Below are 13,150 nucleotides of genomic sequence, written 5' to 3'. Positions count from 1 at the left end.
TTCCTTTTTGAGCAGTGAAAGTTGGTGATCAAGCCATAATTTGAAATATGTGGTAGGATACAGCAAAATCAATGCCGTTGAAAATGCCTTGCAGTTTGGACATACGGATCTGAAGATTTGACAAAAACTTGTTCTCTGTTCTACAGACATTAGGGTGTTTTCCTCTCATTTGACTTCATATATATGTAGCCACCCTGGCTTGTTTTGCACTGATCACAACTGCTCTTATGTTCTCTTTGATAAATCCACTTGTTTAATTTTGTTTGTTTGTTTTTGTTTGGGTTTTTATGTTGGTTTGTTCCGGGTTTTTTTTGGGAGGGGGTCACACTGGGCACGATGGTGGGTGTTTTGGGAAAGGGATAGTTATTTTATTTCATGTATTTGGCATAACTGGGCCATCAATCTCAGAAGAGCATGTACAAGATGCCTAACTAGAGAGATACAAAGACGCAATTGCTGTTTTCTTCCTTTACTTATGTAAAATGAAAGTAAAAGTCTTACCGTGTTTAAAAGTCCTCTTTTCTCCTCTGGAGTGAAGTGATTTATGCCTGCAGCAGGAATAGGTACCTTCTGGTTCCAGGCTGCATGAAACAATCCTGGGGCTATCATCAGCAATGTTGGAAAGGGAGAGGGAAAGGAGGGAAGATGATGACTCACAAAAAGTTTCCCTGTCTGTTATGATTTTGCTTTGTTGCTCTGTGTTCTCTGGATGGCTTAGAGAGAAATGCTTTTCCCTCATCTATAGTTTGCTGCCAGATGACTGTATTGAGAAGCAGAATATTGAGAAATCTTAGGAAACTAATGAGAAATGCCTGAATGAGCTCGGCATGTTTCTCCACTTGGCTGTTCATCTTTCATATCCCAGTAGTGTTGGGCAGAGGGGACATGCAGGGACTTTGAGAAGGTTCCACAAGAGTTGTGTGCTTCCTTTTGCTTTTTGGTTTAGCACCAAAATAGGACACGGGGTAATAGTTTTAAACTAAAAGAGGGTAGATTCAGACTAGATGCAAGGAAGAATTTTTTTACAATGGAGGTAGTGAAACACTGGAACAGGTTGTCCAGAGAGGTGGTAGATGCCCCATCCCTGGAAACGTTCAAGGTCAGGTTGGATGGGGCTCTGAGCAACCTGATCTAGTTGAAGATGTCCCTGCGTATGGTAGGCGGGGTGGACTAGAAGACTTTTAAAGGTCCTTTCCAGTCCAAACTATTCTATGATTCTATCATTCTACCTGCTTGGCCAAAGCACCAACATATGGTCTTACTCACAGATTTTGTCACCTAGCATTGTACATATTCTTTTGAGGTGTGATAGTTCTAGCTTACTAAATTCTTCCTACAGATTTTTCTTCTCACACACTGTCTGACTTTTTTCCCTGAGCTGTTGATCTCTGTTGGATGCTGCTGGGGGCTGGCTGAAGCTCTGTGATAGAAGGGTTGGCTGCTAAAGGACATTTCCTGGAGAGAAGAAATAGAAGATCTCTATTATGGCAAGGAGCACAGCAGGTACCTACCATTTTCAGGATGCTGACTGTAAACTCTTGGGTATGGATTTCTGTTTTTCTGGCCTGGTGAGTCTCTGCTGCCATATACATACTTTGAGGCTACTGGGAGTTTCTGTAGCTAAAATGGGAAAAGAGTGTAGGCCCAGTTCTGCCTTAAAACTGATTTTGGATCTGCCTGAACCTGGTTCATCTGTCAATGAGGTAAACGACTTTTCCCTTTATGATGAACACAGATGAAAGCATGGCTGCCAGCAGCCCTGAACTGCGTGATCTTGAAAATCAGATTGCAGTGTGAATGCCTGAATTGCTGCCATTTCTTTGACTAGACCTAATATATTTCTCCAGGAAGAGTGACATATGCAAGGAAGATAGTACTCCACTCTCAGATAGGAAGTTTTGCCTTCAGCTCGTCTCTGATTCAGGTAGTTTTACCCTGAGGAGATGAAAACACCAAGAGAAGCAGAATAATGTGAGAGAGACATCTGTGTTTCACCTTGCATTTGGAAAGGGGAGGTGTCAGAAAAGATTGCCTTAGGAGGTTTGTCAGGGTCAGTAACACAAGAGATGCAAATCAGCCCAATGGCAGCTTGGCAATGGCTCAACCTTTCCCTACAGCCTGTTTTGCTCATGTGTGTGACAGAAGTTTTTGCAAAGCTGTGTTACCACTACACATGAGGGACTTACCACCTTCCGTGGGCCTTTCACACTACAGACTGATGAAGGGCAGGAAGCTTATGGCAATAGAATAAAAGCCATATCCCAGTAGCTGTGAAACACAAGTCACTACCTTGTTTTTCCATGGAGTCTGTGACTGGCCTTGAAAGAGCATGCCAATACCCATGGGTGCCATCTCTTATCCACAGTGGTTGCTTTCTTTTGGAGCCCTATAGACCTGTTATGGCATATAAATCATCCAGAAACCTCACCCAGGGGCACCACCATATGCCCTGTGGATTTCACACCACATCTAACATGAACTGATAAGATGGGTCTGTGCCTTCTCCCCTGTTCCTTGGACCTGCCAACCATCTGAGTCTGGCAAAGGGTGATCTGATTGTAGGAGAGATGCTGCAGTGTCATTCAGCAGCTGGGGTAGGAACCTTCTCCCTTAGATGAGTGGGTGGCTCTCCCATCTGGGTCGTCTGCCTTGATATGTGGTGTCCTGTGCCTTGGTTCAGAAGGCAGTCAAGAGGCCTGAGTTGTCTCAGATAAATGGCTCAGCTTGGAGAACTGTGGCTTGATGTTCCTGAAGCTGCAAATCCTAATTAACAGCTTTTCTGAGTCCATTTTATACCACTCTAGCAGCCCAAGTGGGCTTTAAAGTGAATAGAAATGACCCCATGGAGAGCTGTCTCGGGAGATGTTGCTATGCCGACCTGCTTACAGCAACTATTAAGGCTCCGGTTGTTCTCTTCCATCCTGCGGTGGTGTTATTATCACATAGGCTCAGATCATGCCATAAGTGTGGCTGGGAAGGATGAGGCCTGGACTCTGTTATTTACTTTTTTAGCAGATGTGGGGAGAAGGGGAAAAAACAAGGAAAGAGGGGTAAAATCATGCCAGGCAGTAATATAAAGAATCAGCAACAGCAAGAACAAAAAAACCCACCCTGAAAGACCTGAGATTCCTCTGACAGGAAATTGAGTCAATTTTCTCTTGCACAATCCTTAAAAAACAAACCACCCCAATTTTTTTCCCAGACACACTTCTTTATTGAAGGTCTGCAGGCAATAGGGCATTTCCCCTGGGTACCTGGGTTTCCTCACCCGGTCTAATGGGAACACTGGGAGCCCAGCCGCTTTATACGCCAACACTTCACGGCAGGTACCTCCTGCCCTTAATGGGCTGCCAGAAGTTGTGCTGTGCTGTCGGGCGATCGGTGCCATTTCTCCGAGAGATGACAAAGACAACAAACGGGCGCCGTGTAGCAGTCACCCTGACACGGGCCTGGGGTGGCAGCTCCCATCCCAGCCACGCTGGGGCTGTGCAGGCAGGTGTGTTCATGTCTCCCCTCTTGCAGCTTGAAACATTTTTGGCCGCTCTCATTCTCCTTAAATTCAATCTTCCCAAAGCCTATAAATCTGAGGCATTAAGAGGAAGAGAAATTATAATGAATGTATTTCAGCAATATAAAAAGTAACGACTTAATATAACTTTCTCTTCTCCCTCCGCCCTCCCCCCCTTCACCACCTCATGTTTTCAGCATTTTGGGATGTGTCAAAGCGTGAGGGGATGTAAGGCGTGCCGGAGAGAGGAGGGAGGCTTTCCCGCTCCGGGCTGGTGTGAAGCGTGCCCGCGGGGAGCCGACCTCCCCTGAGCCGCCGGGCCCCCGCCCGGGCCACACGGGCACCCCGGCCTTCCTCAGAAGCCGGCGCCCTCCCTCGCCGCGCTCCGTACGAAAATACCGACGCCTCCCGTTGGCACTGAGAAGCGGGGAAAGAAAGGGGGGGACATCACGTCAGAAACACGATGGCTTTACGGTTCAAGCACCGGCGGCGGAGCCGCGGCCCAACGGTTTCCACGGCGACGGGGGGGTGGTGGTGGTGGGGGGGGGTTCGCTAGCGGGCCCGGCTCCGCGCGTGCGCGGGAGAGGCTGCCCCGGGCAGGCGGCAGTGGGCGGCAGGAGCCCCTGTGGGTCGGGGAGCGGCGGGTGGGACGAAACCCAGAGAACAGGCCCCCGGAGAGAGAGTGAGGAGAGGAAATAGCATCCGCGGGCGGGAGGCGGCAGGGGGTGCGGCCTCTTGGAGATGGCTCAGCCCTCCTCCATGTTGCGGGCGAGGTGAGAGGACGGCGGGGCCGCGTCCCCCTGCAAGTTCATGAAGGACGTGTGGGTCGTGGAGGAGAGGTGGAGGAGTCTTGCCTGGCAGCAGGCCATCCTCAGGCGGGCCTCGTGCGATGCCCTGTGTGCTAGGATGATCTCGTGGGGTTTTTTTAATGGTTGGGAGAGGGCTTTTCCATGAGCGTCGATGCTCCCTTCCCTTCTAGCCTCGGCAAATTGGATATTTGGGGAGATCTTAGGGGAGTTTCAAGGCTGAGGGAGCGGTGGCAGCATGTCAGGGCCACGCAGGGTAGGAGGCAGCACTGAAGAAGGGAGACCGCGTTTTGGGGGAGGGGCAGCAAGAGGGCAATGTCTCTAGCGCAGCAGGCATGAGTAATGAATGTTTCTCCAAAGGAGCAAAGGGTAAGGCTTCACATACGTGGCTGTGTGGGCTGAGGGCTGGATTTGGCAGCCACGCGGGCACTGCTGGCCTTCGCTCCTCCTTGCGGTTTGGGGACAGGAGGCTGGGCGGCTCTTGGGGGAGGCCTTCTTCAGAGCTGGGCTTGTCCTTTTGATTATGATCACCCCAAAAGTCACCACCATTATGATGGGGAGCAGAAAGGCCAAAATAAAGTCCACCAAATATTAATGCCACCTCCCCTCCCCCCAAAAAACACTTGGGGAGATATTGGTATTTTCTTTACAATGGCAACAGACTGAAAGGACCAAGCAAGGGTTTCTCTTGCATTAGAAACAATGATTTTAAATGGTAGAGACCATTTAAACATGCTTCTGAGCAGTGTTGATTTAAAGCAACTTCTTTCTTTAAAAAAAAGAAAAAAAGAAAAATCACCCACCCACCCCAAAAATATCAGACCAACATTTTTCCCCACTTTCCAACAAAATATTTTTCTCTGGGGAAATAAAAATATTAACCAGCTCCAGTAACCCCATCAGAGGGGGAACAGGGGACAACTTTTAGCCTTCTTACAAGATGTAGATAGACAGTGGTGTTGAAGACAGGTAGTCCATATTGTTGTTTATTATTTATAATAAGTAGCATCCAGAAATCTCAGTTAAGGAACAAGCCCTAGTGTGCTAGTCGCTGTACAAACACACAATAAGAGAGTGCCTGCCCTGAAGAGCATACAGTCTAAAAATGGTCCCTTACACAGCATAATTTGGAGGGGAAGGATAGGAATTGGAGACAGAGAAATGAGAAATCAACCTTTTTCCTGACTTTTACCTTCCAAACAAAAGCCATAAAACTTAAATGCTGAGATCACCGTTTCCAGTCCCCATCATTAGCTAGATATTAGAATCATAAAATCATTTAGGTTGGAAAAGACCCTTAATATCTTCGAGTCCAACTGTAAACCTGACACTGCCAAATCCACCACTAAACCATGTCCCTAAGTAAGTGCCTTGTCTACATGTCTTTTAAATACCTCCAGGGATGGTGACTCAACCACTTCCCTGTTCCAGTGCTTGATAACGCTTTCAGTGAAGAAATTCTTCCTAATGTCCAATCTAAACCTCCCCTGGTGCAACTTGAGGCTGTTTCCTCTTGTCCTATCACTTGTTACTTGGGAGAAGAGACCAGTACGCACCTCAGTACAACCTCCTTTCAGGTAATTGTAGAGAGTGATAAGGTCTCCCCTGAGCCTCCTTTTCTCCAGGCTAAACAACCCCAGTTCCCTCAGCCGCTCCTCATAGGACTTTTTTTCTCTAGACCCTTCACCAGCTTCGTTGCTCTTCTTTGGACACGCTCCAGCACCTCAATGTCTTGTAGTGAGGGGCCCAAAACTGAACACAGTATTTGAGGTGTGGTCTCATCAGTGCCAAGTACAGGGGGACAATCACTTCCCTACTCCTGCTGGCCACACTATTTCTGATACAAGCCAGGCTTGTATCACTTGTATGGCTTCTTGGCCACCTGGGCACACTGCTGGCTCATATTCAGCCGGCTGTTGACCAACACCCCCAGGTCCTTTTCCACCAGGCAGCTTTCCAGCCACTCTTCCCCAGCCTGTAGCGCTGCACGGGGTCGTTGTGACCCAAGTGCAGGACTTTGCACTTAGCCTTGTTGAACCTCATACGTTTGGCCTCACCCATCGATCCAGCCTGTCCAGATCCCTCTGTAGAGCCTTCCTACCCTCCAGCAGATCAACACTCCTGCCCAACTTGGTGTTGTCTGCAAACTTACTGAGGGTGCACTTGATCCCCCATCCTGATCATTGATAAAAATATTAAATAGAACTGGCCCTAATACTGAGCCCTGGGTGGTGCAGAAAGGAGACAGCTTGGCAGTGAGTCACACTGCTGATGTTGACACCATTCACCTCAAGAATATGGTCCCCAGGTGCTATTCTTCCATCTGCAGCAATGACAGAATCCTGCAAAACTTCCTGAACAATGTTTCTTAGTGAGGTGTCATTACTCCCCGGCTATCCTCATCCTCAACTCTTCCTTCAGGTCTTCTTGGTGAATTTCAATTTTGTTCTTTTCAGCCATAAGACTAACTTAACTCTCTGAGGAAGGTCTTCTTCAGTCTCCTCAAAAGCTGGATTAAGCAGTCCAGGCTCTGCAGTCCCTAGTGTTACCACAGCAGCTGCAGAGCTTTCTGCCACAAAGTGATGATACTCCATTTGGTACTTCTGGATCCTTGTGTGTGTTTGTCTCCACCTTGGTAGGGGGATGTTCCTTCCCTTTGGAAATTGGATTCTTTTTCCACTGTAGTTCAGATTTATATTTCTTGAAACCAGGACACCTGTCCTACAGATGAGCTTCTAGTTCTCACCGCTGCATTGTCTGCTGACACTGCCTTGAAAGGACAGAAGACAATCAGCTTATCCAACAGGTTTCTTACTAGAAGGCTGGACTTGTGGCACTGCTGGAAAGAGAGCTTTTTCCGATCCACAGGACAAAAGTTATACTCCTGCATGAAGTTTTCAAGGCATTTGAAACAGTGCATATGTCCACAGGGGGTGTCCATAGGTTGGAGAAGAGCCTACAGGCAGATATGGCAGATAAGTTCATTGTCCACTTCATCCTGGAAGTTGTAGAGATGATTGTCCAGCAAGAGGTGGAACTGACCACATTCACAGCAAAGTTCACTAACTTGGGATGTGTGTTCTTCTGCTACAGGATCAGCCATGATAGCCAGCATCGAGCACTCTCGGGCCACCAGCAAGGAAACTTGTCATGTAGTAGCTGTCCGACAGAGGTCCTCTGTAGGCACCGGGGCTGGGAATGTGACTTGCTCATCCCTGGGAAGGGTAGGGAGGAGGTGAGTCCAGCACCAACTCAGCCTGTGACAGTGGCAATACGTGGCTCCTCCACCAAGTTTCCGGCTGGGGAAGAAAGTCGAAACCTACTTGAGGGGAGGGGGCAGCACAGCCACCCAGGTGTCTTGCAGTTGCCCAGGTGTCTCCATCCCTCCTGCCCAGCACAGCATGGCTCAGCCCCATGTTCTTGGGCTGTGTCCCCTGGAGTGAGCTAGTCAGACGCTGGTGAAAAGGCAACAGCTGTGCCAGGCTGAAAGACACTGCGGTACCATAAGCCATCCCAGCGTGATGGCAGAAACTACAGCATGCAGGGAAAGGCAGGTGGTTTATGCCAGTCTAGGAGGGGACCAGTGGGCCTTGGCTCTCCCTGTCTTGCTGAGCAGGGCCACACATGGCTACTGGATGTCTCTGTGCCCTGGATTCCTTGCTGATATAGCAGGGAAACCTTTTTTCAGGAAACTGGAGCTTTGCAAAGTAATTCCAAAAAATGGCAGATTTTTCTTTCTGGCTTTTCTTAGCTTTCCTTTTTTGAGATAGATACTGTAGAAACTTAAAAACATGATTGAATTTGTGCATGCCTTTATTTATTGAGCTATTTATGATGGGCACAGATTTCCCTAAGCCAAAAAGCCCCCTCCCTCCTCCTTCCCCAGCCTTAGTAATCAGCTTCCTTGTGCTCCAGCCCACGCTAGGCTATTTTCCTCTGTCAAATCCTCCATCACTGGTTAAATTACCTAGGTGTGTGTTGGCTTTATCTTTTTTTGGTGAAATCTTACAAGCTTTCAATTCTACTTTGCCCAAGTCTCTGTCATCCTCTTAGGGCTCTTGTACACCCTGCTTCTCTCCTGGCTGATCTGTAAAAGGTCTAATTTCAACAACCTGCTGCTCTCAGGGCTGAAGTCTGTACTCTGGTGCCCATGATGATCATCTGTGTCCATCAAGGCTCCCAAGTGCTTCACAGCTACAGTGAATTGCAGATGTTTGGACTCCTTTGCACATGGATGTTAAATTTTCCCTTCCACCATCCCTTTCTCAGATGCTCCCCTTCCACATTTAGCTGCCTGTGTTCACTGCAGCCTACATTGCCTGCACACCTTTTATGCCACCGTACTGTTAATGAGCATATTTGGCATGGGCCCTGGTTTGCCACCAGGGTGTCCTCTCCCACGCACATACTAGCAACTGCCTTCTGACATGTGAAGACATGCTTCATTCAGAGTCTGTCGCGTGAGCCAGTTTTAATCTAGGATGCTCTTTCCTTTTGGCTCCCCACAGAGATCACAGGACCCTGTTTAATCCAGCTCCCTGTTGGTGTACGGTTGAGTCATAGGAGGTTTTTCTCTTGCTACATCTAATAGTGCTTTGCTATCAGGAGCAGAACATCAACCTGCCTGGCTGGGAGTCGGCACTGTCACCCAGCAGCTCTCCTTGTCTGGAAGTTGTTTTGATTCTTTTCTTAGACTTCTCCCTCTCTGTGTCTTTCTCTCTAAAACATTAATTTCCTCTAATTAGAGCCTCCTTAACAATTCTTTTTTCCCCTCTCCTCAGTTAATTTCCTCTAATTAGAACCTCCTTAATAATTCTTTTGCTAAATCAATTTCCTCAGTTAGAACCACCCGCCATAATTTCTTTCCATCCTTTCAAAAGCTGTCGGAGTAGCAAAGCAAATTATGCTTCTGGGTAACCTTTATCTCTTACTTGGTATTTTAAAAGAAGAACTGTAACAGGTTAGACAGGCACAATTTCCCCTTCCAGAGCTATGCTGGTCTGACCCCATTAGGTTATACTTAGCTGAGTGTTGTACTATTGTATACTTAATTAGGCGCTCTAGCTGTTCCTCTGGAACCAAGGTAAGGCTGAATGAATTAAACATGACACTTCATTATTCAGATCAGATTTAACAGTGTCAAAATCCATCTTTAAACCAGATCAAATTGCTCTCTAAGAATATGTAAAACCTCCTGCCCGTTAGCTGTCCTGTAAGCCAGCCGTTCCTAACTTTTTCTCTGCAGCCATGCCACCTTTCTTCTTGTGACAAGCCTTTTAAGTACTAGTTGTTTCTAAAACATGCTGTTTTTAAAAAGAAATTTTTTTGTTTGTAATTTACAGAGTAAGTAACTATTAATGGTACATTGCTTTTCACAATCATGCTGTGGGCCACATCAGCAGTTGGTATAAATGGGGGGGCAGCTGATTTACACATTATGGACCTTGGGCCTGAGTTTCCTCTTCTACATTATGCAGTTTCTTCCCAGTCGAGACTGCATTATGCATTTCTCTATCCCTTTAAGATGGACCATAAGGAACCATCTCACTATGTCTGACCTTCCTGAAATCTACAAAGGACAACTCGCTCCATTTCCTGATTTTGGGAAGAAAAGGGCCAAGTATTGGTGGCAACTAGGAAGAGCCATACAGTTTTAGTGAAGTCTGTTTTTTTTATGTAATTATGAAAAAAAAGAAGTAAGGAAACACATCTGAGCTGCAGGAATGCTCTCTCCCCACCACTGGTAGGTGCAGCACTGGTGGCTGATCATGTTCCTTTTTCTAGTACCCCTTTCTCAGGTTAGCACCTACTACCAAGCACAGATCTGATGGTTTCAACAAGTGTTGTTGTGAAGGAGAGCACTGCCCTGCTATGATGCATGGTACAATAGGGCCCAGTTCACGTGAGACAGGCCAATGAAAGCTACCTCACAACAGGCCTATGAGACTGCTTCTGGTCTTTGTAGCATAAGGACTTTCTCTCTCTTTTGGCTATGCCCAGCATAAGCTGCATAGCCTGCTCAAAGTCCTGATCACAAAGCAGAATGTCACTGTGAGCCCTGAAGAGTCTGCTCCAGTAAGGCAGATGGGCCCTTCAAACTTGTGAAGTGCTTTTTACCACCATCTGATGAGAATCAGCAATGCCTCAGTGGGTGGATGCCTTGGGTGCCAGTTGGTACAAGTGGAGTGATCCATGAGGAAGGCTCCACAGATATTCTACGGGGAGCTGGGAGCTGGTGGAGGCTTGCAGCTACTCCATCCTTGTCAGTGCCACTGTCAGCTTTCTGGGCAGGTTCAAAACATTTTAGCCAAGCCCAGCTACTGTGGAAAAGCTGTACTGCTGCCCTCTTTCACACTTCTTTCCTTTGGACCTTTCCAAGCCTCTAGCACTCCACAAAGTCTGTTCTGGTGGAAGTGGTGCAGAAGTTGTAAGATCTCCTTTATTTTCTTTGCAGTCTTAATAACTGTGCAGAAAACTCCATTTGCCATCACTTCCCATGGAATTTTGGAGTAGGATTTGATGGAAAAATGAAACCCATTAAGGTTTTTGTTTTTGACAAAATCCCTAATGTTTGAAATGGGAATAGGATGTTTTTGGACAATCTTACAAGGAGTAAAATGCTGGTGGTGCTGGAAAGGAGGTTGTTTGGGAAGGGTAGATTCTCTAAAAAGATACTTTAGAAGGCTAAAAAAAAGCTGTCTGGTTCTTCTCAGAAGAGATGAGAGAGCAGGAAGAGGGAATCAACAGGTTGAATTGTTCAGGCCGACAATCGACTACAACTGAAGAGATGCTGTTCTTTATGCTCCTTGAGAAGCCCATCTTGCTGGTCTCCAGTCCTTTCCAGCTGAGGACAAAGAACAGCTAGAGATAGAGATAGGCAATCCAGTAGACAATGTTGAAGAGCAGGAAGGCAGTGGGGAAGAAAACTCGAGAGTAGGAGTCTAGGCGGGAGATGTGAATGCGGACCCTCCCCTCCCGCCACATTCCTGTCTGACAGTCTTCAATGCAGCAGAAGAACCTCTCGCATTCCTTTCCTTCCAGACAGGGGGAGCCAGGGTCTTCATCCTCATCCTCCTCTATCTCTGGGGGCCAGTGCATGATGTTGTTGATGTTGATGGTGGTAAAGGATGGCATCACCTGTGCACCAGCAGGTGGCTATAATGAGGAGGGGAAAGTGGATTAAAGGGAAGGAAAAGGCAAGAAAACTAGACACCCAAACCCATCCAATTGGCAATAGATCATAGCATAGGTGCAGTTCAATGGAGAGGGATGACTGATCATTCCCCATCTCTGCACCTGGCTGTAAATTACCACCTTAGCATACTGTAGGGACTGGCAGCTTCCTGCATGACGGTGAGTTTCCTCCCTGGCAGCCTAGGGCATAGCCTTAGTCAGCAAAGATTTGCTCTGATTCCCTATCTCTGCCACTAATAGTGCAGAAACGGGACCTGTTTGGCTTCAGCTGTGCTAGCCTCTTCCCTCATTCCCCTGACCTAAGCTGTCTCTGAAGACACAGCACACAGTCCAGATGTGTCTTCTGGGTGCTGTCAGTTACTGGAGAAAAGCTGGAGAAAGGCTGTGTGTGACCCATAACCTCTTGGCCCAGGAGCAGAGGCATATCATCAGCCTCATGGAAGAGCTCTCTCCACCTGTGCTGGGAAATGAGGCTGGAACAGAAGAGATCTGTCTTTTTTGGTTTCAGTTCTGTCCCAATTCAGAGGCCTGTTTCAGCCAATGTCAGAAGTACCTGCCATGAGCTTGGGCAGATCTCAAGAGGATGATGACCACTCTGGGTTCACTATCCCCACACTCAGGAGGTCTTCTGATGGACAGACCACAAAAGAAAGTAGGTTTCTGCATCTCTGTGACATAAGATACCTCTGTAATCCACAGAGATCAAACCCGTACAGGTGGAAGAACCTGGGTATGGATCACCCTGTCTTAAAGTGGACATTTACATTTGGTCATGTGAGTCATCCTAAACTGTACTGATAAGCTCTCCAGCAATTCTGAAGAGAGCACAGGGTGCCTGGCTCTGACAGGGACCTCCTTGTTTTAGGGGAGCCTCATCTGCTTTTTCTGGTTGTGTCTGACCTTTCAGGTGCTCAGACCCAGCACACAGGGTGGTTTGAGGATGTTGCGAACACAGTATGGGTCAGGCAGTAAACCACATCAGCAGTTTCCAATGCAGGCTCAGGAGAGATATTTCTAACTAGCTTGAGGTTCTAACAGCATCCACCTCTGCTGGCTCCTTTGACCTACCAGTCTGGCTTTCCTGTTGTTTTGCTCGAGTGGTTTCTTGTTTCCCACCAGGTAGTTGAGTGTAGCGTACTCCATGAGAGCTGCAAAGACGAAGATGAAGCACACAGAGACAAAGAGGTCCATGGCTGTGATATAGGAAACACGGGGAAGGTGCTTGCGGGAGATCGTACTCAGGGTGGTCATTGTTAGCACAGTCGTGATACCTAAGAGAGAAAAGAGCTGGTTTAAGTAATAAAGAGGAGCACTTGTATCTTCTGCATGCATCTAGACCTAAGAAAATCCACATTTCCCCTCTAATGTGGTAGAGAAATTCCTCTGGTTGTCTGGTCCCATTTTTGCTCTGCTCAGAGGGACACTGGTCTTGAGGTGCCCTCTGACAATGCTCTATGGAAAAGGAGTTGTTCAAAACCCAGGTGTCACACAGGCCATCAATGTGAACTGGTAAAGGAGTGGGGAACTCGGACTCTGCTTAAGGCTGTACACAGGAACAACTGCTTGGATGATGGCAGGAGGGTCCAAAGGAAGGACATGCTAAGAGGCAATAACACTGGATGGATGGCTTTGGGCAGGCAAT

At 47.5% G+C, this 13,150-nt stretch overlaps 1 protein-coding gene across 1 annotated transcript in view; it reads right to left on the bottom strand.

Moving 5' to 3' along the window:
- Positions 1–5,061: 5,061 nt before the first annotated feature.
- Positions 5,062–13,150, bottom strand: part of LOC142043167 (gamma-aminobutyric acid receptor subunit gamma-4) — a 43,577-nt gene continuing 35,488 nt past the window's right edge. The window contains exons 8-9 of the mRNA XM_075053998.1: positions 12,577–12,779; positions 5,062–11,469 (exon numbers count right to left, since the gene is read on the bottom strand). Coding sequence (XP_074910099.1) covers positions 11,176–11,469; positions 12,577–12,779 — 497 coding nt within the window. The 3' untranslated portion in view covers positions 5,062–11,175. The remainder of the gene's footprint in view (positions 11,470–12,576; positions 12,780–13,150) is intronic.

Source organism: Buteo buteo, chromosome 22 (assembly GCF_964188355.1).
Source record: "Buteo buteo chromosome 22, bButBut1.hap1.1, whole genome shotgun sequence".
In the NCBI taxonomy this organism is placed as follows: Eukaryota; Metazoa; Chordata; class Aves; order Accipitriformes; family Accipitridae; genus Buteo; species Buteo buteo.
The sequence above is the reverse complement of the archived record's forward strand: the minus strand, read 5'-3'. Positions and strand labels throughout refer to the sequence as shown.